Raw genomic sequence first — 25,154 nt, 5'->3', positions numbered from 1 at the left:
CACACAAGTTACACATGAATGGACAAACAAAGATTGGAAAATATTCAGTGATCATGTTTCTGCTACAGAATTCAGTCTCTAATCTGAACTGTCTCATTATAGGTAATCAGTGCGGTTTACTGACTCATTGATTGATATATTAAAGAGGAAAGAGGAGTTCTGGTTATTATTACATAAAGCAAGGACATTTGTGTTTGGTAGATTATTTCATTATGTGTAAAAATGCTTCTTGACAATAAGGATCATTCATTCATCATTTGTAAGGATCATGCATTTGTGGGATGAGCAGCAGAGCTGAGTATGTGAGTTGCAGCTTTGAAAAATTTGTCAATTTTTTTTTTTTTTTGCAAAAAGCACCCGAAGGAGTCTGTGAGAAACAAGATTCTCTGGTCTCATGTAACCAAGACTGAACTGTCCGGCCTCTTTTCTAAACATGTCTGGAGGAATATGGAATGAGATTTGTGTCAAAAAGATTCAAACAGAACTTTTTCAGTATCAAACAAACATTAGCATTTGAGAACAAAAAAATGTGATCCAAGCTAAAACATCTTCATATCAAGAGAACAAATTTAAAATAGCAACCAAATTATTAGTCTTTGAGTTTTGAACATCTTTTTGTTTATAGTTTTTCTCTCTCAGTTTTGCGTTTGTGCTGCCTGATCCTTTGTTTGCGTTTCTTTAGTTTTTGGTCTCAGTTCTGACACAAACGTCACGCGTGTGCACGTCTGTGAAATGTAAGGAAAACTATGGTTTTTGCATCAGTTTGACTGAATCATTGATGCTTTATTAAACCTAACTGTTGATTAAACAGGTTTAATCAATCAGTGCAGGAGTAGATGTTGTGTTGTTTCGTACACATACATGTTTTATCGATTTTTGCAGTCACTTCAGGTGTCATCTTTGCTTTGTACATAAACTACGCCTACGTCATCAGCTTGTCTATAAGCTCAGCTGAAATATAGACGTTGATCACTCAGGAGACCGGAGTTCGAGTCCCTGCTGTTTATTAATTATTGATGTCTGTATGGTTTTTTTATTTAAATGTTTTACTTCAATATCATGGTGATGAATCCTCTCTGAATATTCCCCTCCCAGCCACAAATCTGAACAAAAAAATCACAAATTTATGCACATCCATATTTTATTACAGATTATTGCACGCAGGTTTCTATCTGTAAGAAGAGAACAAAACTAGAAATGAAGCGAGAGCCGTGGTTTAACAACGGGATAAAAGTTATCCTGCGAGCCGTCATCGCTCTACCTCTCAGTCAAAAGCACAAACTGTACACACACAGTGTGTGGAATGATCTGTACAATTAATACTCATACCTGCTTCACATGCCACTTTGTAATTACAACAGAGTAGTCAGAATGTACATGTACACGCACCAGATACATGTGAGAGGGGAGTCCATGTCAAAGGATGAGAGCGCCGTGAAGCACACGCACAGAAAACACCAGAAGCACGGGTTTAAATAAAGCACCATCTCTGAAAAAGCCTGGTGTCTCACTGCAAAGTGCTCCCAACTCAAGTGCAAAAATAAAGAATTTACATGACGAGATCAGGAAGAGGCTCATGGAACTGATAGCAATCTCTCACTCACACGCTCACTCATTCAAGTTAACTGCTATAAAAATGTAGGAAGTAGATCATCTTCATGTGCCGTATAAATATCCCCATGTAGCTACAGTTAATCAGTTAAATAGATTAAAAACAGTGCTTTTTTTCTCACGTATGTTCATGACCTTGCAGCCATGCCGAGCTGCTCGAGGTAATGTCTGTTTTTAGTTCACGGTGTTTTTTTTTTTGTTTTGTGGGAATTCTCCATTGCAATTGTTGAGAAAGGCTGGCTACGCACCGGATGATTTTCAAATAACCCATCTTAAAACCAAGGGAGTTTAAAAGAGACTGTCAGACCACACACCTGCTTTTTGCAGTCATGATTTCACAGTAGAGATCCCACAGATCTCACAGAAACTCGTGATCAAACGTGACTTCAGAAGAAAAACAAACATGGAGGACACCAGACGTCATGCATGAAGAAAAACAAGCAAAAGAATACGGGTGAAATTCTCTCTGGGAAGACGGTACAATCTTATGTTTGTGGATGTGATAGGCAGTCAGATGATTAAAATGTTTAGCTGTGATTAATCTCAGAACTTCTGTAGTTAATCACAATTAATCACATAAATTTTATCCAATTTAAAACCGCACTATTTTGCATTTAAAACTGACTAATGCACACTTTACCATGGAAAAAAAGGTCCCTGGTATTGATTGAACAGGAAAAAGGGGAAAGCAAAAAAAAAAAGTCAATGTTTGAAAAGAAAGGTTGAGATGACTTCTGACTTGTCCACTGCGCTGACCTGCTCCCTCATTGGCTAGTGTGGTTATTCAGCCAGGGGCAGCACGATCAGGGAGGTTCTGACTCTAATGTAGCAGTAAAATAACAATATTGCCACCACACACTTCAGACATCCATTTTCTCCACCGCTTATCCAATTTAGAGTCTCCAATTAACCTAACGAGCATGTCTTTGGTGGTGGGAGGAGGTCCAGGTCCGTACACCAGAAGAATATGCAAACTCCACAGAAACCCTGACTGGGAAGCAAACCAGGAACCTCCCTGCTGTGAGGAAACAGCGCTAACCCCTGGTCCGCCATGCAGCCCATAATTTAGGATTCTTTGGGTAAATAATCCGCTGCAACTAGCCTCAAATCAGGCCCAACTGTAAGGGGGATATTAGGCCTAAAACCAAGCTTAAAATCATCTAGTGTGTAGCCTGCCAAAAGCAGGGTGCACACTACAAGATAAGCCAGTTTTGGGTCAGATTCCTCATTCTGACCTAAGTCAGCAAAGGCCCGATTATGGGATGGCCCTAAAGATGATCCAGACAGATTTACCTGTGGTGTGTTCAGAGAGAGAACTTTCCCTCCACGGTCAACTCAAGACGATCAGAGCTGCTCTGACTTAAATTGTAAATATTAAATAACACTATTTAGAAAACCTGTTGTGTAGGCAGGGACACTGGGGAGAGCTGAGCATGCATGGGTTACCAGTTAGGCTGGCCACACACTACAGGATTTTAAGCTCGACTTGGGGCAGGATTTGCCCCCCCAGATGACCGTGGGGGCGTATCCCGAGAGGAGCCTCGATGCAAACGACTGTTTGTCTGAGTAGTCTGCATGTGTGTGGTGTCAACACGATTGTTTTACTGCTCCAAATCGCGTCGTACCCTCCAAAATCCCAAAATTAAATATCAAACATTGATATTTACGTTTCTAGGTCGTAGTGCCGCTGACAGAATACCCACAACAACCAATGAGACCGACAAGTAGCGTCACAACCAGACCATACGTACTTTCAATGCTCACAACCATGAACACAACTTTGACATAATTTCAGCCATGATTTCATCCCGAGTCTTTCCCTTGTTTTATGATTTTCCATCACCTGTAACACACGGCAGCCTGTTGTGGAGAGACAGCAAGACGGTATTGACAGACATCTGTGTTTTTTTTTTTCTGAAGTCACATGATCACGCGAGGTCGAAGGCAGGTCGGCAGGTGTGTGGTCTCCAGTGATCTGGCAGTCTGGCTGAGTGGTCTGGTGTGTGCGTTCAGAGGATTAAAGATGAAAAATTGTTGGAAATTGTCCTGAAGTCTGTGGTCTCCCACAGTTTAAAAATCGTTCCAGATTTTAAAAAATCGTCTAGTGTGTGGTCGGCCTTAGGAAGCAAACTGACTGAAGGAGGAAGCACAACAAATGCCGCCATGGCGATAATAGTTAACCAGTGCTGATTCAAGATGTCCTGTAAAACACATCATAGTCCTACTGATTAGCTTATTAATTCCAAAGTGGAATTTGACTGCGACAGATTAGAAGTTCTGAGAGTGGAGGCTCTAGTTCTTGGGGAATGGACCTGTCCGCATGTGTTGGTCCTCTCATTGCACAGCACATACTTTAAAAATAAATGTTAAATCTGTCATGAGATTTTAAAAACCATCAAGTGTGTAGCCAGCCTAAATCAGAGTTTAAAAAGCTTCACTTCTGGTCTGAAGACAGTTTAACAGATCAGGGCAGCAGTGATCAGCCTGCTGAGACACAGAAACAATGAGTAATGTCAAAGTTAGAGCAGGACTCGTATCTAAAAAACAAAAACCATATTCACACATGCACAAAACTCCTGAAAATATACCACAGTTTTCTGAGTGAGTCGCATGTGTTAACACAAATTTTGCACCAACAACTGCAATGTACAGCAGACTATTGCTTCTTGTGCATCGTTTCTTTGACGTTACGCGCCACCTCTGCAGACCACTCCCCTCCTGTCTCCTGCTGTGCGGTGCATGTGCAAACAACCAACTCAGGAAGATTACAGGGGCATATTTCCAGGAGTGCATATGCGATACTGCCCACCATCTTTGTTTCTCCCAGAACAATCTTTTTTACATCAACATCTTAACAAATCTCACATATTAACATTAGAAAACATTGTTTTCATTGCTCCTAGAAAAAAGGAAAAAAAGTCTCATACAACCTGAGTTGTAATAAACAGTAAGTACACTATAAATTAGCTTATTTAATTGGCCCCCAAACATTTCCCCCAATGACAGCCTCAGGAACAGAACATAGCACCACTGAAAGCAAACAGAGTTCAGTTTGGTTTGGTTCAGGACTCATCAGCAGTGTTGGGTTGCATTCAAAGTAACTGGTTATGTTACAGGATTTCTACCATTAAAAGGGAATTGTTAGAGTACTTTACAGTTAACTGGTAAAAATTAGCAGCTCGTTATAGACGTGAGTGATTCTTTGCAGATGAAGAGAACTCCAGATGGGAGTCAAGAAGGAAATCCTGCATAGAGGAGGGCTATTAAAATCAGGGATGCACGTTATTGGATTTTTGCCGATTTCCGATGTGCCGACATTTACAGATTCATTTTAGCCGAAACTGATATCGATACCGATATTTGCCTTTTTTTGCTTATATCTGCCAATACTGATATCAGGCCGATAATATCATGCATACCTAATTAAAATGGCACGTTTTTTCCTGTTTACAACCGTGCCAACCATTCAAAGAAAATAAAAGATTCTGAATGCTTAAGCTGACAAAACAAGGGTGGCAAAACTGTTAAAGAGGCTCAGCTAGCATCCAAGACAACGCTAGACACTCAGAGGTCTTCTGCAGGTATGCAGCTACCTGCCCAGAAGACAGAGATGGAGAGTGAAAAAGCTTTTGTGAGTGTCTTTTTTGTTGGCAATAAAATGGAAATGGAAATACTACTTTTTTCAAGAAATGGATTCCTTTTTATAAAAGTAACAACAGTATGGATTATTTGACTTGCAGAGCTAAATCTTGACTTCATTTATAACAAAAAAAGTATATCTAAGCACTCTAATGGAGTACTTTGTAACCCCAACACTGCAGATGAGGCCTGATTTTGAGTTGTAGACTGTTTTTGAACCAGAGCTGCCACTAAAATTTGTCGTTTCAACCATCAGTCTAAAGGACCCAAAGCCAGCTCTCATTTTATGCTTTGGCTGCGTTTTTGTGCCGGAACAGCAGCATGGTGAGGTGGAATCTTAAAAAAAGCTTCAAAATGAACCGTTGGTGTCGTTTTTACTCGCCAGTTTCTGAGTTATCAGCAGAAGTTTCCTCCTCTTAATACGACTCATTTTTCAAAAACACTGACGACTTTTCACCTTTTTGAGCTGTGCTGCGTTCAGCCTCAGCTTTGTACACATCCTTCATCTGACCGACAGTTAAGCTGAAATAGAAGTGTTTAATCTGCTGTTGGAGAAGAGTATTAAGCTGTAAGTGGTTGTATATCTTCTTAAGGAGAAACCTTAAATCCTCAAATATTAACCAGAGCTTGTATTTCAAGGCAGGCCTGTGTTTCAAACATTCTCCATCTGAGAAGAATAATTGTTTATGTTTTTTTGAATGGGGAAATAGTTTGGACCCTAACTCCTCGGGATGCAGCAGTAGCATTAGTCCACATGAGTTCAAACATACCTCGGTTACGGCACATTAAAGTGTTTTGTGCATCAAGGGGTTAAGGACAAAATTAGTTTATTTATTATAGAGTTCTAAACGTCAGTTCACACTGCTTTGACTGGAGGAGATGATGTGTCTTCATTGTAATGACTCTAAAGGCCACTTAATTTAAAGTAGGGCTGCTAAAAGATAAACATTTTCAATCGTGATTAATCTCAGGATTTCTGTAATTAATCTCAATTAATCGCACCTCTAGTATCTCATTCTTAAATTCCACTATTTTGCATTTATAACTGTTTTTGTGTCATTTTCTTAAACTAGTCACTCTCAGTTTGGATACAAAGCTTTACAGGTAGATTGAGGGCTTAACCACAGAAAAAGGAACTTGTCATGGATTGAAAAGGATATTAGTGAACAGTAAAATGGTAAATGTTTGATAGCACAGTTTGATAGGGCTGAACAATTTGGGAAAATAATCTAATTGCGATTTTTTTTCCCAAATATTGGAATTTGATAGTGCAATTTTGATTCCTTAACTTTCTTTTATTCCTCAACAAGGCTGAACAATTCTTTTAAAATTTCACATTCAGATGATTTTGACTCGTATTCCCAGTCGGATATGAATTGTTGCATTGACAGGCTTTTGCCATTCTCATATTAAACAAGAAAAAAGTACAAAAAATTAAGAAGGTAAGATTTTTTGTTGACTATTCTAAAGAAATGGCACTTGCATGTATAACATCTCTGCTGCTGCTGCAAAAAGGTTCAAAACTAGTATTTTGACACAGACTATAGGTCAAAGAAATAGCACATCTTTTGCTATTTGAGGCCATATTGCGATTTAATCTAATTTTCGATTAATCGCCCAGCCCTATCACAAGGTTTAGGTGACTTCTGATTGTCCACTGAGCTGTGTGAGTTTTGTAAAGTGAAATGAGACATTAAGGAACAGTGGTGGACTTATTTTTTACAAAAATTTGTTGAAAGGGACACAATATTATGTGCTATTAATCACGATTAAACAAGATAGTGCACTAATTTTAGATTGTAGTTAATCGTGATTAATCTTGACAGCCCTAATTCAACGTGATTTATTTCTGGAGTTACTGCACAATAAATCTACCTCTACAAGAGGGAAGAGTAGTGCACATGTACTGTCTTCATGCATCTTAATCACCTAATGTGTAATATCAGGCTGTATGATTCCTGCTCATCTCTAACTCACTGTAATCAGTGTCGTAGTGTGGCAGCACAATGCTAAAGCACATGTAAACACAAAAATCATTTCTTAGCTCAGTCTTGTCATAATTTATGAATAATTTTCCACTGACAAATTTAGCTCCTACAGCTTTAAATTTCTCACATATTAGCTCATATAGCCCCATGTGTTCTGCTAAAGCTTATGCAGAGGACAGGAGTGATTATAGGCAGACGTTTCCAGGTGAGATCCAGATTTCACAGCAAAATTATATCCAATGAGATATTCCACTTGGAACAAATATGTGTTGATGTCCATCTCCCTATTCACATTAATCGTTCTCAACATAATGTCTAGTTTGTGATATGATTCTGTATCGTATATTTTGACAGAGACAAGCAGCTGTAATATAAAAATGTAAGAGCTAAAAGGTAAAAAATAGTATGACTAAAATATTTTAAATAATCTTTCCTCTTGGTTCAAGTAGAAGAAGGTTCTGTTGAGCTGCAAGCCTGGTCTGAGTAAAGGATTTGTTTGACCGCTGTCATTTAGATAAGAAAAGCTGCACTGTTTTAAATAGATTATCGCTAAAAGATGCAGCGTCTAAAATAGAAATTTATGGGACTTGTTGTATTCAAATGGACCTCCTTAATACCCCAGCTTTTAAAAAAAGGGCCTGCCCTTTAGTGTTTGTGCGAGCCACAAGCCTGTCTGGAATAAAAGGCCTTACACTGATTTACTTCTGGTTATTATTTGAGGATTCATGCTAAATTTAAACATGATTCATTTTGGCTGAAATTAGAGTTTAGTTTAGTTTTTAAGTGCTCAACTAGAGAAAAATTAAGAAACAGTTAAAGCTTCACATAAATAAAACTTCTCAGTTGGTCTTTGCTTAACACCATTATGTCATTTACTGCCACATTAGGTGTATTTGCATGGACTTGAGTATCCCAGTTGTGATTGAGTATGCAGTATGCAGGAGTAAACCTTATCCCAACTATGAGAAACCGACCTGGAGAACGGTGAAAGAAGACTGAGGCATGCATACGCCTCACCCTGTTTTCAGACAGCATTAAAGTGACCTTTTAGCAAAACAAACAGCAAAAAGCAGCAAGATGGTTTTACTTCTGGAGCAGAGAAGGAACTGAGTTTTGTCTGAGCCATTGATAAAAATGTAGATTAAATTGCAATATAGCTGACTGCAATCTCCAAATCTCAGGTACAATATTTCTTTAACCTGAGATGTGCATCAAAACACCACTGCAGAGCAGAATTTTTGCAGCACAGATGTTGTGCTCTACACAAAATGCATACATTACAAGGTCTATTTTTTTGCAACCCAAAGTCCAAAAAAGGTGGGTATGACTGGGTATAAAAGGAGCATTTTAGGGAGGCAGAGTCTCTCAGAGGTTCTCCAATCTGTGAAAAACTATGCATAACAATTGTGGAACAATCCATTTTTCATGGAATGGTAAAATGTCTCAGTGTCAACATCTGATGTTGCTTTTGTTCTACTGTGAATAAAATATGGGTTTTTAAGAATTGACAATCATTGCCTTCAGTTTTTAGTGACATTTTACACTCTGTCCCAACTTTTTTGGAATTAGGATTGTGGAATTTCTGCACCTCTTTTTTCCCAAAATTAATCAGGCCTAGTTCAATCAATCTAATAGTGTGTGTGTGTCATTATGTAAGATAATTTATTGCTTGTGTTTGCTGAGGAAATTAAAAATAAATGCTTATTATATCCAAATCAAAACAGAGGAAAAAAAAAGGTTATATTATTTTCCCAAGTCGTTCACCCTCGTATGCATGAAGACGGCATACCTTGAATATGATCAAAACCTTATGACTGGATACTCAAGTCCATGTAAACATACTGATTAGTTGTTTTTTTAAATCCTCCTGTCCACCAGGTGGCGCTCAATCTAACGCTCCTACTGCGTGCTGTGACTGTACGGGATTAAAAACACATCTCAGGGTCAGTGTTAGAGTTTCAGTGTTAAAGCAACATTCAGAGTTGCTCACTTGTTCAACATTTCTGTTGTTCAGGTTTACGTCTGAGCCTCTGGCAGAGAGCGTCCCGGCTCGCATGTCACTGTCGGCCCGGCTGCTACGAGCCCGTTGGAGCTTCGACAGAGCAGCGCTTTGGTTGCTGAGGCAGTGGTCGTTGAAGAAGTGCTGCTGCCAGTTATGGTACCGTTGAGGTTCCTGTAGGGGCGCTGCCGTGGTAATGAAGCCCTTCGGTGGGAAGGAGGCACGGCAGCTGAACCACGGAGGCACACCGATGGGAAACTCAGTCCCATCAGACAGCAGCCCGGACAGGTAAGGACATCGTCCTGCTCAGAGGAGCCACCAGGTTCAGAGGACAGGACCTGCGCTCTGCTGTAACCATTTGCACACACGCCACCGCCCCACTGCACCTGCTGGCCTATCACAGCGGCTGAGCCGTTGTTGTTGTCCAGTCGTGGGAGAGGAGGCAGCGTGGGTGGGCCGTTGGTGATTGGGAGTCGCCAGCCGTTGGTCTGTAAGGAGGATGATGACGTGGAGGTGACCAGGGCTGGTCCAAGCGCTGGCTCCAGAGCTCTCTCTGCTGGTTCTGGAGACTTGCTGCAGTCCATGGGTTCAGTTAGACAAATGCTCTCCTCCACCTCCTCGTCCTCCTCCTCCAACCGCTCCAGAGCAACCATCTCCAGGCCCACAGAGAGACCTGAATCCTGTCCAGTCACGCTCTGTTCCTTCAACAGCTCTGTGTCAGTTACCTGTTCTCCCAGTGAGGAGTCGTTCTGCTCAGACACACTCTTCCTCCTATCGTCCTCCTCTTTTTCTCCATTAATCACTCCGACTCCTACCTCCTCCTCTTTACCCTCATTCTCTTTTGGCAGGGCTACAGTCCGGCCGAGCTCGGGGGTACAGGGGAGAGACCTGCACCTCCTGGGAGGTGCTCTCACCCCCGTCGTTCCTCTAAGGAGGCTGGGGGAGGCACACGGGTCACGGAGCGCTGGGAGGGTGAAAGTCAGGGAGATGACTGACTTGCTGGGAGTGTCTAAGAGTTTACACCTCCCCCCGTTTAGGTCCTGTCGCAAAGAGAAAGGGTTGACCCGTGCTGGGGTCCCGAGGAGAGGGGGGGTCAGGGTTGCTGGGGGTAACATGTCCGACTGACTTCTTGCCAAGCCTTGCCGCTGCTGGCTGCGGTCTCCGGGATGACAAGGTGAGCTGAGGCGGCGGTATGGACTGACGTCTACAGCTACCAGCTCTGAGGAGGAGAAGAGAAAAAACATGTTTCTTTAAAGACGTAGAATCAACTCTTATATTTGCACTGAAATATCAAACTCAGTTTAACCCCTTAAGTCTAGGTAAAATCAGTCAAAAACGCCTGACCAGGCACACCAAAGATAAGATTACTCATGCTGTGTTTGAACCAATTGGAATAAAAGCAGTAATACTGGTACTTAGTAATGTAAAATACAAACTGTTTTCCCCCATCTAAATGTTTATAATGAGGAAGAAAAGCTGTTAAAAAGTTGCAACACCCTCCTGCTTGACACTGGCGAATATCCCAGAATTCTTTGGGAGTAGCTTGCAGTGCTAAGCAGGAGGACTTCTCCAATATTAAACATTTTTCAATTTCAACTCTGAACACTTTGCAAGACGAGCAGGTCTAATCCACACCCTTTTTTTTTGCTCTGTCATAAAAAATGAACGTTATTTTTACCGAGTGCAATGGGCTTCTCCTCCTCTTCTTCTCGCTCGATGCTTTCCAAGGTGAAGACGATGTCTGAGAACGTGGGACGCCTCTCTGCACTCATCTAAAATAACATTGAAATAATATTCACATCAAGTATGCAGATATTGATATATGAGTATCTTTAACTCATTAAAACCAACCTAAGTCATATTTTTATCAAAGCGCTCTGAGTGTCTTTGCCTGCAGCCTGACTAAAGGATCTGCTGTGATTGGTTATTGCATACAAAGAGCTACAACTGTTTTTTTTTGAACAGCAAAGGTGAAAGTCACATATGACCACCAATAGTTATCACATGCAACTTTATATTACAATGCCATCAGTGAGGATATAAACCCTTCCAACAAAGAACAGCGTTCCTATAAACTTTTAAACATCAAATCTAAGACTTAAAAAGGCCTGTATAGGAACTGAACTCAGGAAAATCAAGACCATGTCTGTGTGGAAAACAGTCAGAAATGAAGGAACTGAGATTTCCCAGACTATGCCAAATTTTTTAAAATTTAATGTACTATTAATGAAATGTCAAATGGATAAGGATAAAGAAGTATTTCGGCCCAAATTTGATGATTTCTGGCACATTTAATGCCTCTATTCTGTCTACATTGTGTATATTAATCATAACACATTTTAGCAGGTGTGTTGAACTGATTCCAAACAATGTAATTATTAAAAAGCAGAATAATCCTTTTTTGTCAAGGAAGACCTGTTCAATTAAGGGTGAGCTAGAGGAATTTTTAAGTGAGTAACCTGGTAGACCAGACATTAGAGCTGGACCAGTGTTTTCTAACTGTACATGATTTCTTTAAACACAGTAAGTAATCTAAAATAAGACGGGGGGTCTGGAGTCCTCCAGGAAATCTTGAGCATCCAACAGCGATTGCCCTGAATTCTGGAGAATATTTACAGAATAGTTTGTGGAAGAAATTAAGTTAGAAATACAAAATAATTGATTATTATAGCTTGAGTAAGTAACATACGATGAGAGCCGTGTAGAATCAGCTCTACTCCCCCTCCCTTCCTGTTCTTCTCCGTGTTTGAGCTCCGTAGTTCCGCCCCTCTTCTGACATACCTCCTCGCAAATGTGCATGTTCCCTGAATCGAATACTGATGGTGGCAAATCTCACGTGGAGTGAGTTTGCTCTGCTTTTCCATGGAAATCAACAGCCGGATTACAGGTTAGAAAACACTTCATCTCAACATGAACAAATTCTACACAGGACCGAACACCGCCGGTAACTCCGCCATTGAATCAACTTTTCACGGAGCTGAGAGGTGGAAGCGCACCTACTACAGCGGCGGAAACGCTCCCTCTGACCTGATCCGTGATTGGCTGCAAGTACTAGCCTCCTCATCGGCTGGAGCATCGTCCCTTGCTGGTTTTCCTCAAGTGAAAGTGCAGCGCGAGGAGACGTTGCAGAAGTGTGTCATTCTGTTAGATGGCTTTAATAACAAGACCCTGATGGGTTGTGTTGTTTTTGTGGGCATACGACACTAAAAATAAATCACTTACTACAACTTTAATCAAAAAGAACACTATTCCCTTTACTTTTACTTTTACTCAGAGGGCACCAAAGAGCGGCTTTTCAAAGTCTTGCATGATACTGTATGTATACTTACGTTACAGCAGGTGACAGCGAGGCTGAAGAACACAGGTGGACAATCCCCAACCATGTTTTCAAACGCATCCACGTCCAGGCCAAAGTCCTGTACAAACAAACATAGTATTCAAATAAACTGAAAAAAAGTCCGCTTGTTTTTCATCCTTTTTATACCCAGGCTGGTGTCTTAACACAAGTTGTAGATTAAACAATGATATAACTGAAATTTACTGATGGCTCACTATAACTCTAAATCCATATAACTGCCAAATTTCTGTCATCAGACTCATAAACTACTAATAATCAATACCATACCAACAATAATTGTTCAGAAACACAAAGGACTGACACCGCTCATAATCATAAAGTTAAAAAAGCAGTTTGGTCGAACCTCTGTCCTCGGTAAGAAGTCTGGATCTGCTTCAATCCGTGCGATGATCTCACAGAGGATGATTCCGTACGCAAACACATCCACCTGAGCAGAGATGAGCAAAGTTAGAACATTTTAAAGCAATCTATCTCCATGATTTATGCTAAACACAGCTAAAGTCAGTAAAAATGGCAGAGAAGTGATTAACAATGTTTGATACCCAATCCCATCTTTGTCATCATAAAAAGTCTAACTGATTGTTCTGATAAACTTAAATGTCTAGAATAGTGTTACTCAACCAAAGAGCCAAATTGTTGAAAAATACCTTTGTAAGAGCCACAATCTAAGTGGTGAAAAGTGACAAAAATGGGTTAAAGTAGCAAGAAAAACAAGTTAAATGGGGCAAAATGGTCAAAAAGCTGCAAAAAAGGGTGAAAAGTGACAAAAATGTGGAGAAAAATGGCAATAAAGGGCAGAAAGTGGCAAAATTTGGGTGAGAAGTGACACACAAATTAATTACAGGTGGCAAAAATGGTCAAAAAGTGGCAAAAACATGACAAAAAATGAGTGAAAAGTGACTGTAAATGGGCAAAGATCAGCAAAGAGTGGCAAAAATGGGAAAAAGCAAATTTATGGCAAAAAGGCAGCTTTAATGGGTGAAAAGTGGTAAAAATGTGTTAAAGTGGCAATAACAATAAGTTAAAAGACACAAAATGTCCAAAAAGCTGCAAAAAAAAGGGTGAAAAGTGACAAAAATGTGGAGAAAAAGTGGCAATAAAGGGCAGAAAGTGGCAAAAACATGACAAAAAATGGGTGAAAAATGACTAAAATGAGCAAAACGCAGCAAAGAGTGGCAGAAATTGGAAAAAGTGGCATTTAATGGGAAAAAAAAACAGCTTTAATGGGTGAAAACTGGCAAAAATAGCAAGAACATAGAGTCAAAAGACTGGAGAAAAAGGGGCAAAACCTGGATAACAGTGTCAAAAATGGGCAAAATGTGGCAAAAAGAAGTGACAAAAGTGGGCTTAAAGCAGTTAAAATTGATTAAAAGTGGCAAAAAATTGCAAATAAGGGCAAAGAAAATATACAGAAAGCAGTGTTACCTTCTCGTTGTAGAGCTCTCCTCTCAGAACCTCAGGAGCCATCCAGTAGGGGGAGCCCACAATGGCCAGAGGCTGTTTCCCCACACAGTCACTGCAAAGAGACCAACATTCATATATAAAAAACACATTCAGGGGAATTTACACATGTATTGGGCTTTTGGATATTAAGTGGCAATCCTTATCTCTCTGTGTAGATGAATGTGTGCTAAAAATGGTTTGATATCTAATAGTTCAAACTGCATACAGACGTGGTCTGTGTAGTCACGTGTGCTGTACATGCTTTTAAAGACCAGGATGGACTAGATCTGCTGTAATCCACAAGCAAACAAACAGCATGGCCTTACTTATGTTAGTTTTATACTTTTGGGGTCCAAATGAATGGCTACAAAAACTTCCGGTTTGGTCCACCGAGCTGCTCACTGTATAATACTCAGCCACGATTCATGTCAACAACAGAAAAACAGATTAAGATTCTGAATCTCACTGACCTGTAATCAGGGATCTTCTCAGCCAGACCGAAGTCTCCCACCACAGCGGTGAACACGCCATTATCACAGCGAACCAGACAGTTCTGCACAGAAATTTCAAAATATGAATCTCCAGGTTGCCAAAGCATTGGTATAATGTAAAAAGTCAACAAAGGGGGAAAGCCTAATGCAAAGAAACATTGGTATAAATGATCCAGGTCCAGCACTGAAGTGAGTCTGAGAAATGTAAATGGTCTTTAATTTATGAGGCTAGAAACCATAAAATACACCAAGAATAATCAGCTCGGGCCTTCTCCAGGTCTCTTCACCCAGCCATATGAATTCTGCTGATTAACACCAATGCTTTTGGTCTTAAAACCCCCTACTTTATTGAAGGATTCCCTTCCACAAGTACCAGTGGTCTGGTGGAGTACCAGAACTGTCCTGTTGTCTTTCTTTATGAGACTAAATGTTTTAGGGTGTACCTTAGAGGTGAGGTCTCTGTGGAAGATTCCTTTGCTGTGCAGATACTGCAGCCCCCGGGCGATGTCCAGACTCAGACCGATCCTGACGCCCCACGACAGGTACAGGTCGCTGTCCAGCAGCTGCTCCAGGTTACCGCCATTTATATACTGTGGAGAGAGAGAGAGTAGGATCGGCTTGTGTCAACACGGAGCTCTGCTGAATCTAGAAACAGCTGCAAACATAATAAATTATTTACAGAAACACTGTTCTCTCTATCAGTTTTATTGTTTAGCTTTAAACCCCTGTCAACTTAAAATTTCTTTGTAGTCTCAGGAAGTGTGATCCCCGTTGTTTAAGTTGTTTTTGTTACCTCTCTATGAACTGTAAAACCACTTAACCAGACGAACCCCCTCTGAGGGCTTAATTCAAGAAGAACCCCATAGGTTGTGCTGAAATGTCCAAAATATATCCATCCTACTTCCTGTTTCATGGCGAACAAAGAATCACCAAGCCTAAACTGGCTTGAACCCATTTGTAGATTTAGAAAGGCTGGAAAAATAACAATAAATATAGAATTAATTTTCCATGTTTAAACCAAATTTGCAGGAAATGATTACAGTTTTGAGTGACAGAGATTTTTACCTTCCCACAGGTGTAACCAGTTCCTGTAAATAGTTAGAGTTTGTGGTAGACAATTAGTAGTATGTTTGTGGGAAAGTTATTACCTTTGTAAGATTATTACTTTAAAAACGGCAGATTTGTATGGTTGTGGTTTATTAAGTTTGCAGGTGTTAAAAATCTGATATTTAGGGATATTTTATGTCAATATTTCTTCTGGTGATTGGATATTTGATTTTGAAATTTATATTAAATACTTAGAAATTAGTTGTTTTTGATTAAAAAATATATATATATTCAAATTAAAATACCAAGTGAGGGAAAAAAAGGTTCCTGGCAAAAGGCAGAAACCTTGAGCAGAACCAGAATCATTTTAAGCAGACATCTGCAGAAGGAGATGCTAAGAGATATCTTAAAATTCCACCCGTTTATGCATTAATTACCACTGTTACTACAGCCATACAGAATATACTTGATCATTTATGAAGGTTAAAAGAGGAGTGGAAGAGTTCAGAGAGAGACTCACACTTTCTAAACAAATCAGACATCCTTATAAAAAGGAGAGTGTTTGGTTTTACCTCTGTGAGGGCGTGGAGCTGACCTTCATGCACACAAACCCCAAGAAACCTGCGGAGAAAGAAGGAAATGTGGCATTAAAAATACATTATTTCTTATCTTATAGAGCAGGGGTGTCAAACTCAATCACAGATGGGGCCGGATTCTGAATTAAGGTCTAACCTGAGGGCCTAACAGGGTCCACATTAAACCAAACTGTCAACCTTAATTTTTTTTTTTTTGGACAGCATTGAATTGTGGGGAAAAAATTAGCAATTATGACCAATAATTTTGAGATTTAAAAGTCAAAATAATATGGTAAAAGGCTCAAAATCTGAGATAAAAAATCAAAGTTATTTGTTCAAAAGGTCAAAACACAAAATTAGATGATAAAATAATGCTTTTAAAAGGCAAATATACAAAAAAGAAAGTCGCAATCAAGTTTATAAGGCAAAAATATGACTTAAAATTTAAAAATGTTAACCTCAAAGGTCAAAATATGAAATAAAAAGTCAAAGTTATTTGTTCAAAAGGTCAAAAGATGAAATTAATGTAAAAATAATGCTTTTAGAAGGCAAATATATATTTAAAAAAGTCACAGTCATGTTTATAAGGCAAAAATATGACTTTATAATGAAAATGGTGCACCTGAAAGGACAAAATATGATATAAAGGTCAAAATAATAATTTAAAATCGTCAAAATGAGATAAAAAGTCAAAATAATCAAATGAAAAGGTCAAAGTTTGAGATAAAAAGAGAAAATTATACATTGAAAAAGGTCAAAATATGAAATAAAAGTCCATATAATATTTTGAAGTCATAATTGTGCAATGCAAAATGTAAAATATGAAATGGAAACACAAATTAATTTGTTTTCCCACATTTCTTTTTATCTAGTTATTTTTACTCTTTTTTCACATTTTTATGACCATAATATTTCATATCATTAAGGTAAAATTTATATTTTTATACTGGAGGAAATCTGCAGACCTCATATTTTAGGTCCAGTTATAATAAAAATATGAAATAATCTTGCGGGCCAGGTGTAACTGTACCACGGGCCGGATTTGGCCCCCAGGCCTTGAGTTTGACACCCCTGTAGAGTATATCATCGGAAATCATGTATGTATCACAGGAATTTCCACCATCAGCTACTGTTTAGTTTAAAATCATGAAACATTTTTAGTCCAGAAGGAAATTCTGGTGCATTGTTGCTCCAGCATTACAACACAAAGAAGAAACAAAAACAAGCATTACATGCTAAATAGAAAAAAATCATATACTGTATTAAAATGTGAAATTGAAAGAAAATACACCTTAAATGATATTAAAATAAATACCAAGAGATAATGATTTTATCTCTAGCTGAACTTTCATTTTTATTGCATTAATATCAATAATCATTAGCATCAGATCAGACTAAGTGGCCACATCTAAAAACTGACTTCTTGATGCCATCATCAAACATGCTGGTCCCATTTATATTTGACCCAGTGTTTCACAGCCTCTCCTATGAAATATGTTGACTCTGACGCCCCCTTGTGTTTCTTTATAGTCTAAGAAAACACTTCTGAAACTGCCTTGACGTAAAGTCATTGACAGAGTATTACAAGACATTTATGTTTCAGTCAAAAACAGAAACAAACCAGAGCAGCGGACGAAGACCTGCTGTAAGGACTGATCTATTTTTAAAAGAAAAACACAGGGAAGTTTTTCCTATCACATATAGAGGTTCTTTAATCGGTATGTTTATTTCCAAATGACAGTTTCAAAAATCTTCTGCTGACTTACAAGAACTCTGGATTTTTTCCACCCTCTCAGTTTAAGCTCGCAGAATGAAAATAATAACAGAAATACCAGCAGAGACTGATCACCCCTAAAAACACTGCAAGCATTAAAATGATAGACCCTTTTGGTTCCCCTTGATCGGGTCCCTGACCCACCAATCAGAGAGCCTCCTTGTGACCTTCATTTGGTTACTCCTTCATAGTCAAACAAGTGTTTGGGGTGTTGGCAAGAGACTCAAGATGTAAACATTATAATTGGGGAGTATCTGTCATCCCGTTTCCTAAGTCAAATGCTACTACAAGCCCCAGTTCCAAAAAAGTTAGGACACTATGTAAAATGTGATTTAGAACAGTGTAGAGTAATCTGCAAATCTTTTTCAACCTAAACTCAGTTTAATAGGCACAAAGTCAAGATGTCTAATGTTCAAACTCAGAAACTTATTGGAAGTAAACATAGATTCTGAACGTTTTGCCTGTAATATAAATATAGATAGTTGGGAAGAAAAGATGGAGAAAGCTGTGAAATGCCAGTAGTAGCATTCTGCAGGTAGGTAGGTTAGTCGGTTACAGGTGATTTAAAAGACGCATTATTCAGACTCAATGATGGTGTGAGGTTCTTTCCAACAGTCTAAGAAAAATGATCCTCAACCTGCAACTGCAAAGACTTTAGAGCAGTGATACTCAACGTGTGGCTCTTTTGTGATGATTTGTAGCTCTTTTATGCCTTCATTTCGAATATTATTCCCCCAGAAAACATTAAAAAAGGGAAAATTTGGACTCAGAAATTATCCATTGCAAGTCACATTGATCAGTTTGTTTCCCACAATTCAATGATCAACCTTTACTTTTTGTCTGAATGTTTTCATTGCCCTTATTTGCAGTTTTTGCCACTTTTAATCCATTTTTACTGCTTTAAGCCTACTTTTGTCCCTTCTTTTTGCCACTTTTTGCAGCTATTTACTAGGTTTTGGAACTTTTTCCCTAGTTTTGACTCTTTTATCCTGTGTTTTTTTCTGTTTTTGCCACTTTTTACCAATTCAAACTGCCTTTTGCCATTTCTTTTTCTTTTTTTTGCCACTCTTTGCTGTTTTTTCCCATTCTCCCACCTCTTGCTGCCATTTGCCCATTTTAGTCACTTTTCACTCATTTTTTTGTCATGTTTTTGCCACTTTCTGCCCTTTTTTGGCAACTGTATCTCATTTTTGTGTCACTTCTCACCCAAATTTTGCCACTTTTTCTCCACATTTTTGTTACTTTTCGCCCAGTTTTTGGCATTTTATGCCTAGATTCCCCCTTTTCACCCTTTTTTACTCCTTTTTTTTTTTTTACCATTTTGCTCCTAACATGATATAAACATCCGCTAACTGCTATATAACATCCTTTCACGTGCAGCTAGGAACTCCCTTACCAAACCAAGTGTCGTAGATTCTTACAGGAATGTTGGTTTCTATTGTTACAGTGGATTATTTCATCATAATGACCTACTTGAGTATGTTGGGATGACAAAGCCTGTTCATGAGCTGCACCTCTCGTAGCATGTTGGCCTTGTTGCTAGCCAGCGTGTTCATCTTCAGAGCCATCACCTGTCCCGTGATCCGGTGCTGCACCTGGAAAACAACCAGAGGAGGTTTGATGTGAGGAAGAGAGTCAGTCTGAGCGGGAAAGTGATGTTTCATGTGCATGAGATTAGAGGTGTGTGATATGACTGTTTATATCACAGCACTTTTGCTCATTGCAGGAATGGTATAATATTGCAGTCCCATAAAATTAAAAAGAATTTTTAAATGCATGATGCAGCACTTCAACCTCCATTCTTCGCCTTACCCAAGCCTACAGTAACTCTGTGTGTGCATCAGATCACAGAAAGACTCTTCAACAAGCCTCTCTGTGTTATCCTCTCACTACTTTGCGTCAAACAGATTCTTTATCAATGTTCCTTTTCTCTCCTGCTGAGTCCCGTAAAGCTGCTAAAAACCCAATTCCCTGATATGTCTGTTTGGTAATAAATAATTTAGACAACTTAACAGGTCATTGTGAATAATTTGTCAGAAAAAAATGTGTCAATCATTGAATTAACAAAGCTTTGGCAGAGCTACAGCTCACAGCAAGTGTGGAGAGTCACAGTCTGTGTTTACAGGGGCTTCTTTGACCATGGTCAGAGCCACAGCCCTGTTCTTTGACTCATCCTGGCCTTAAAATAAGCAAAATAAGAGTAAAAAAGAATCTCTTAAGCTGTTGTAATAGAGATGTAGTGTGGGGCTCAAGACAGTGTTGTACTCAAGAGACCAAAGTGCACCGAGACCAAGACTTTCGGGGGTGGAGACCGAGTCAAGACCAAGACCGAGATGTGATCAGGACTATAAAAATCAGTTTAAAAAAACCATGCCAAGGTTCAACAGTTAAAGAGCATTCTCGCTTTAATTTTAGTTTGCTTTTTCATAAATCTGACCAACAAAAACAAGAAGTCTGCAACTCTTTCAAAGCACAACATGCAAAAATCTCAAATTTTAATTTTTTCAAATTACCTCTTGTAAAAAATAAATCCTTGTACGTATTTAAAAGCCACTGACAAGTCCGGAATTATTTTAAATATCTGAAAATGAGATCTAGATTTGTCAGGTGAATGAGGCCTAAAGTAAATGTTCAGATGTATTTCTGACTAAAAATAAGATGGACTGATGTCTGTGTTTTTGCAGCTGTCGCTATTTGTTGTTTTAGTGCTTCTCCTTATTCTCACATTAACCCTCTGACCCTACTATGTCCATTTTGAGGACATTCATCATTTTTATCATTATTATTTTGAGTTGATAGTCACATTTTTATAGATTTAGGCATCAAATTTTAGCTCCTTCCATCCTTGTTTGTCCAAAATCTGGACAATAGACTTCCATTAAAAACACGTTTTTTGACTGTGTGTCTATGGCACCAAAACAACATACAGCAACCTTTTCTATGCAGTCACTCGATCACCAAGGCTCTAAATTTCACCATTCCACAGTGATCCAGCAGATAGTGCCAGCGCACCATTTTAACCCCTTCGGCAACACGCATGCAGGATTTCTTCCATGGACTCAGAGTGTTTGAAGCGCTATTTCATCATCAGAATTAAATGAAACGATTCGTGCCACTAGACATGGATGTCTGAGAGTGGGCTACATGTGTAAGGAGAAGTTTGTGTGCTCCTATGTGTGTGCTCGGGTGAGAATCTGCATCTATGTTTACAGTCAGACATGCCGTAAGTGGAGTGTTTACAGGCGAAAATGTTACCTCTGAGTTCTGCAGTCTGGGACTAAGAGAGGGGGACATTTGGACAATTTCAACTTTGCCCTCACTTCATAGCAAGTGGATGGACATGCATGAGGATGCACGGGTCCTTTCAATCAGTAGGAGAGAATATATCATATCTCAAATATGCAGTAAATTTACTAGGGGTGCACCGATTGCAATTTTCTGGCCAATCACCAATCACTGATCTTTAAAAAGCCTGACCTGTCGATTCCGATTTTGGCTGATACCGATTTATTTTATAACTGACAGCATACACCTTCAATGTTCCAATCTTATTTTATTGAATAACATCGAATAATACCAGTGAAACAATACAAACTTGTTGTTTTAACTGCACATGAGATAGTTCTCTCAAAATAAATGACAAGTTTAAAGCATTGCTGTCAAAACTACTAAATTATATCAGTGCCTTTAGTCTTTCATTTTTCACATTTTAGTAGGTAGAGGCATATGAAACAGATCTTATCCACCGATCTTATTTACAAGGATCGGCCGATTGCCGATCTCCTAAAATTAAGGAAATCGGCGCCAATACCGCTTTTGGCCAATCGATCGGTGCACCCCTAAAATTTACATATGCGCATAATTAGTGTAATCGCAGTCACATTTTGGTTAGAGGTGGAAATGCGCATGTTCGTGATTCATTTCCTACATATATCCTCTGATTTTTTATGTCTGTACATAAAATAAACCTAACATGAACAAATGCATTCACTCTCATATGATTTGGTAGAGGAGGAGGCTCGAGAAAAGGATGGTAAAACTGGCGTGTTTTTCACTCTGATAGACTCATCTGTCTAGCTATCTCACTGAATCAAAGTCATAGGCATAGTGCACAATAACTGGCATAAAAAGGGTGTAACATTGAATTTTTTATCTTTGTTTTTTAGTGGTCAGGGTTGAAGTTGTTGAAGAGCTTTGAAGCAGTGAAAGTAAAAAAAAAAAAAAAGTTGAAAAATGATTATTTTATTGACACTAATCTGCATGTCCGATTTCTGGACATTCTGGCCTCAACCATGCTTACAACTACAAGGGAGCGAGGGTCAAACTTGATAGCTTGGATTGGTTGTGTAGAGACTAGAGATGTAAATGTATAGCCAGTTAAATGGTTAAATCAAGATCCCTTGTCGGCAGCACCAAATTTCAGTCTGTTAAACTAACTATTCTCTATTTTTATATTAAGGTCATAATCCCAGTCAAACACTGCGTCTAAACTCTAACACAGCCACCCACAACTACACCGCTTTCCACATTAATAAGCAAAAGACATTTTTCTCTGATTTTCCTAAATATTAATGCAAATGACAGAATATTTTTCAAGTCATCAGTCATTAGAGCATAATTCAAATGTTTTTGAACAAACTTCATAATGATAACCATTATTTAAAAAAAAAAAAAATGAAAATGCACTGTTCCACATTATTATGCAAAACAGAGTTTTAAAAGATGTTATAGGTTATAAAGAACTGAAAATGGTCATTTGTTGAATTTGCAGCATTAGGAGGTCATATTTACTGAAATCAAAGCTATTTCAATCAAAAACATCTTAACAGGCCAAGTTCCATGTTAGAAGACATTTGTGGCTGATTCAGAGCAAGGATTGGTTCATGCAGATAAAGACATAATGAGGAAGGTTTCTGACGGACAAATTCATCAGATTAAGAGAGCAGCTGCTAAAATGTCATTACAAAGCAGCAAACAAGTATTTGAAGCTGCTGGTGCCTCTGGAGTCCCACCAACCTCAAGGTGTAGGATCCTCCAGAGGCTTGCAGTCGTGTATAAACCTACTATTCAGCCCCCCCTAACCAATAATCACAAGCAGAAACGGTCGCAGTGGGCCCAGAAATACATGAAGACTCATTTTCAAACAGTCTTGTTGACTGATGAGTGCCGTGCAACCCTGGATGGTCCAGATGGAGGAGTAGTGGATGGTTGGCGGATGGACACCATGTCCCAACAAGGCTGTGATGTCAGCAAGGAGGGGGCGGAGTCATGTTTAGGGACAGAATCATGCGAAGAGAGCTGGTAGGCCTATTTAGGGTCCCCGAAGGTGTGAAAATGACCTCTGCAAAGTATATAGAGTTTCTGACTGACCACCTTCTTCCATGGTACAAAAAGAAGAACGGTTTCTTCTGTAGCAAAATGATCTTCATGCATGACAATGCTCCATCTCATGCTGCAAAGAATCCCTCTGTGTCATCGGCTGCTATGGGCATAAAAGGAGAGAAACTCATGGTGTGGCCCCCATCCTCCCCTGACCTGAACCCTACTGAGAACCTTTGGAGCATCCTCAAGCTAAAGATCTATGAGGGTGGGAGGCAGTTCACATCAAAACAGCAGCTCTGGGAGGATATTCTGACATCCTGCAAAGAAATTCAAGCAGAAACTCTCCAAAAACTCACAAGTTCAATGGATGCAAGAATAGTGAAGGTGATATCAAACAAGGGCTCCTATGTTAATATGGAACTTGTCCTGTTAAGATGTTTTTGATTGAAATAGCTTTGATTTCAGTAAAATGACCTCCTAATGCTACAAATTCAATGAATGACCATTTTCAGTTCTTTACAACCTATAAAATTTTTTAAAACTCTGTTTTGCATAATAATATGGAACAGTGTGTTTTGAGATTTTTGTATTTAAAAAAATAATGGTTATCATTATAAAGTTTGTTCAAAAACATTTGAATTATGCTCTAATGGCTGATGACTTGAAAAAGTACTCTGACTGTCATTTGCATTAATATTTAGGAAAATAAGAGAAAAATGTCATTTGCTTAATAATGTGGAAAGCGGTGTAGTAGCCACTGCAGTTGTTTTTCATGACAACTCCCTGGCAGCCACAATGCTCTGATATCCTCTGATATAAGCTAGGGCTGAACGATTAGCAAAAATAATATAATTGTAAATTTTTTTCCCAAAATTGCAATTGCAACTTAATATACAGTTGTTTTAGGTTCCTCATCAATAAATCATTCAATATTATAACCTGCACTATATTAGAATTAAACTGGGGATAAACAACCTTAAAAAAAAACAAAACTTAATGCGATTTTTGGTAAAATTTCAAATTTGATATCAATTGTTATATTGAAGGGGATCTTTATGATATTCTCGTTTCATTAGGATTAAGAGTCACTTGGGATCCACCTGCCCATAATGCATTGTTAATGCAAAATGTAAAAAAGGCACAAGTGTTAGAAAGAAATGTGGTAATTTATCAACCACCCTCGCTGGAGAGTTGAGTTGGTTTTGCCTCATAAATCCTATCATATTGATGCATAACAACCTAGTATTCTTACAACCCTCTGAACATACCTGCTGCTATATCACACGCTCCTAAGTTCATTAGTAAAGCAGAAGAAATGCTCAGCTGTAAGGACAGAGAGCAGCTCCAGGCCAAAGTGAACAAAACAATCCATTCAGTGTCTGGGCCTGCAGGTTTCTGTCTGTGTGTGTATGTGTGCATGAACCTGTGCGTGAGTGTGTGTATTAATAGCGTAGGACTAATAGGCTTTCTGGATTTCCCATCACTCCTCCTGATCTGCACAAATCCACCAGGCCTCTAGCGAAGCCTCGTCCAGCAGCCGGGTGGAGACGCACACAGAGGCCGACAAACACACGTCGACCTACTGTGCAGAATCAACAGGAGAGAAAGGGTTCACAAAAATTCTTTATGCTTAGGGAGGCTTGTCCTCTATGGCTGGACTTTTAAAGTCCCGGAGAAGACGTCCAAGACTTTGTGATGTGAGTTGGTTGGAGGCTACGACTAGCAAACTTTTGCCAAGCATCATCACGAACACAAAAGTGGTCGACGGGACCATAATTTCCTACATGAACATCAGGCTGTATTAAAAAAGACGTGAAACAACCGACTGACACCAAAACCTCATAAGGTAAATGTTTACTACACATTAAAGCTGCACGACTAATCTAATCACAACGGCAATGTGATGT

General features: G+C 39.1%; 1 protein-coding gene across 1 annotated transcript in view; it reads right to left on the bottom strand.

Moving 5' to 3' along the window:
* Positions 1 to 1,165: 1,165 nt before the first annotated feature.
* The window catches only part of LOC121508951 (dual specificity testis-specific protein kinase 2-like), a 41,497-nt gene continuing 17,508 nt past the window's right edge, over positions 1,166 to 25,154 (bottom strand). The window contains exons 3-11 of the mRNA XM_041786098.1: positions 19,399 to 19,520; positions 16,149 to 16,197; positions 14,973 to 15,119; positions 14,509 to 14,591; positions 14,021 to 14,111; positions 12,939 to 13,022; positions 12,567 to 12,653; positions 10,916 to 11,009; positions 1,166 to 10,456 (exon numbers count right to left, since the gene is read on the bottom strand). Of these exons, the coding sequence (XP_041642032.1) occupies positions 9,255 to 10,456; positions 10,916 to 11,009; positions 12,567 to 12,653; positions 12,939 to 13,022; positions 14,021 to 14,111; positions 14,509 to 14,591; positions 14,973 to 15,119; positions 16,149 to 16,197; positions 19,399 to 19,520 (1,959 nt within the window). The 3' untranslated portion in view covers positions 1,166 to 9,254. The remainder of the gene's footprint in view (positions 10,457 to 10,915; positions 11,010 to 12,566; positions 12,654 to 12,938; positions 13,023 to 14,020; positions 14,112 to 14,508; positions 14,592 to 14,972; positions 15,120 to 16,148; positions 16,198 to 19,398; positions 19,521 to 25,154) is intronic.

Source organism: Cheilinus undulatus, linkage group 4 (assembly GCF_018320785.1).
Source record: "Cheilinus undulatus linkage group 4, ASM1832078v1, whole genome shotgun sequence".
NCBI lineage: Eukaryota > Metazoa > Chordata > Actinopteri > Labriformes > Labridae > Cheilinus > Cheilinus undulatus.
Note: the sequence above shows the minus strand (reverse complement) of the source record. Positions and strands in the feature narration are given on the sequence as shown.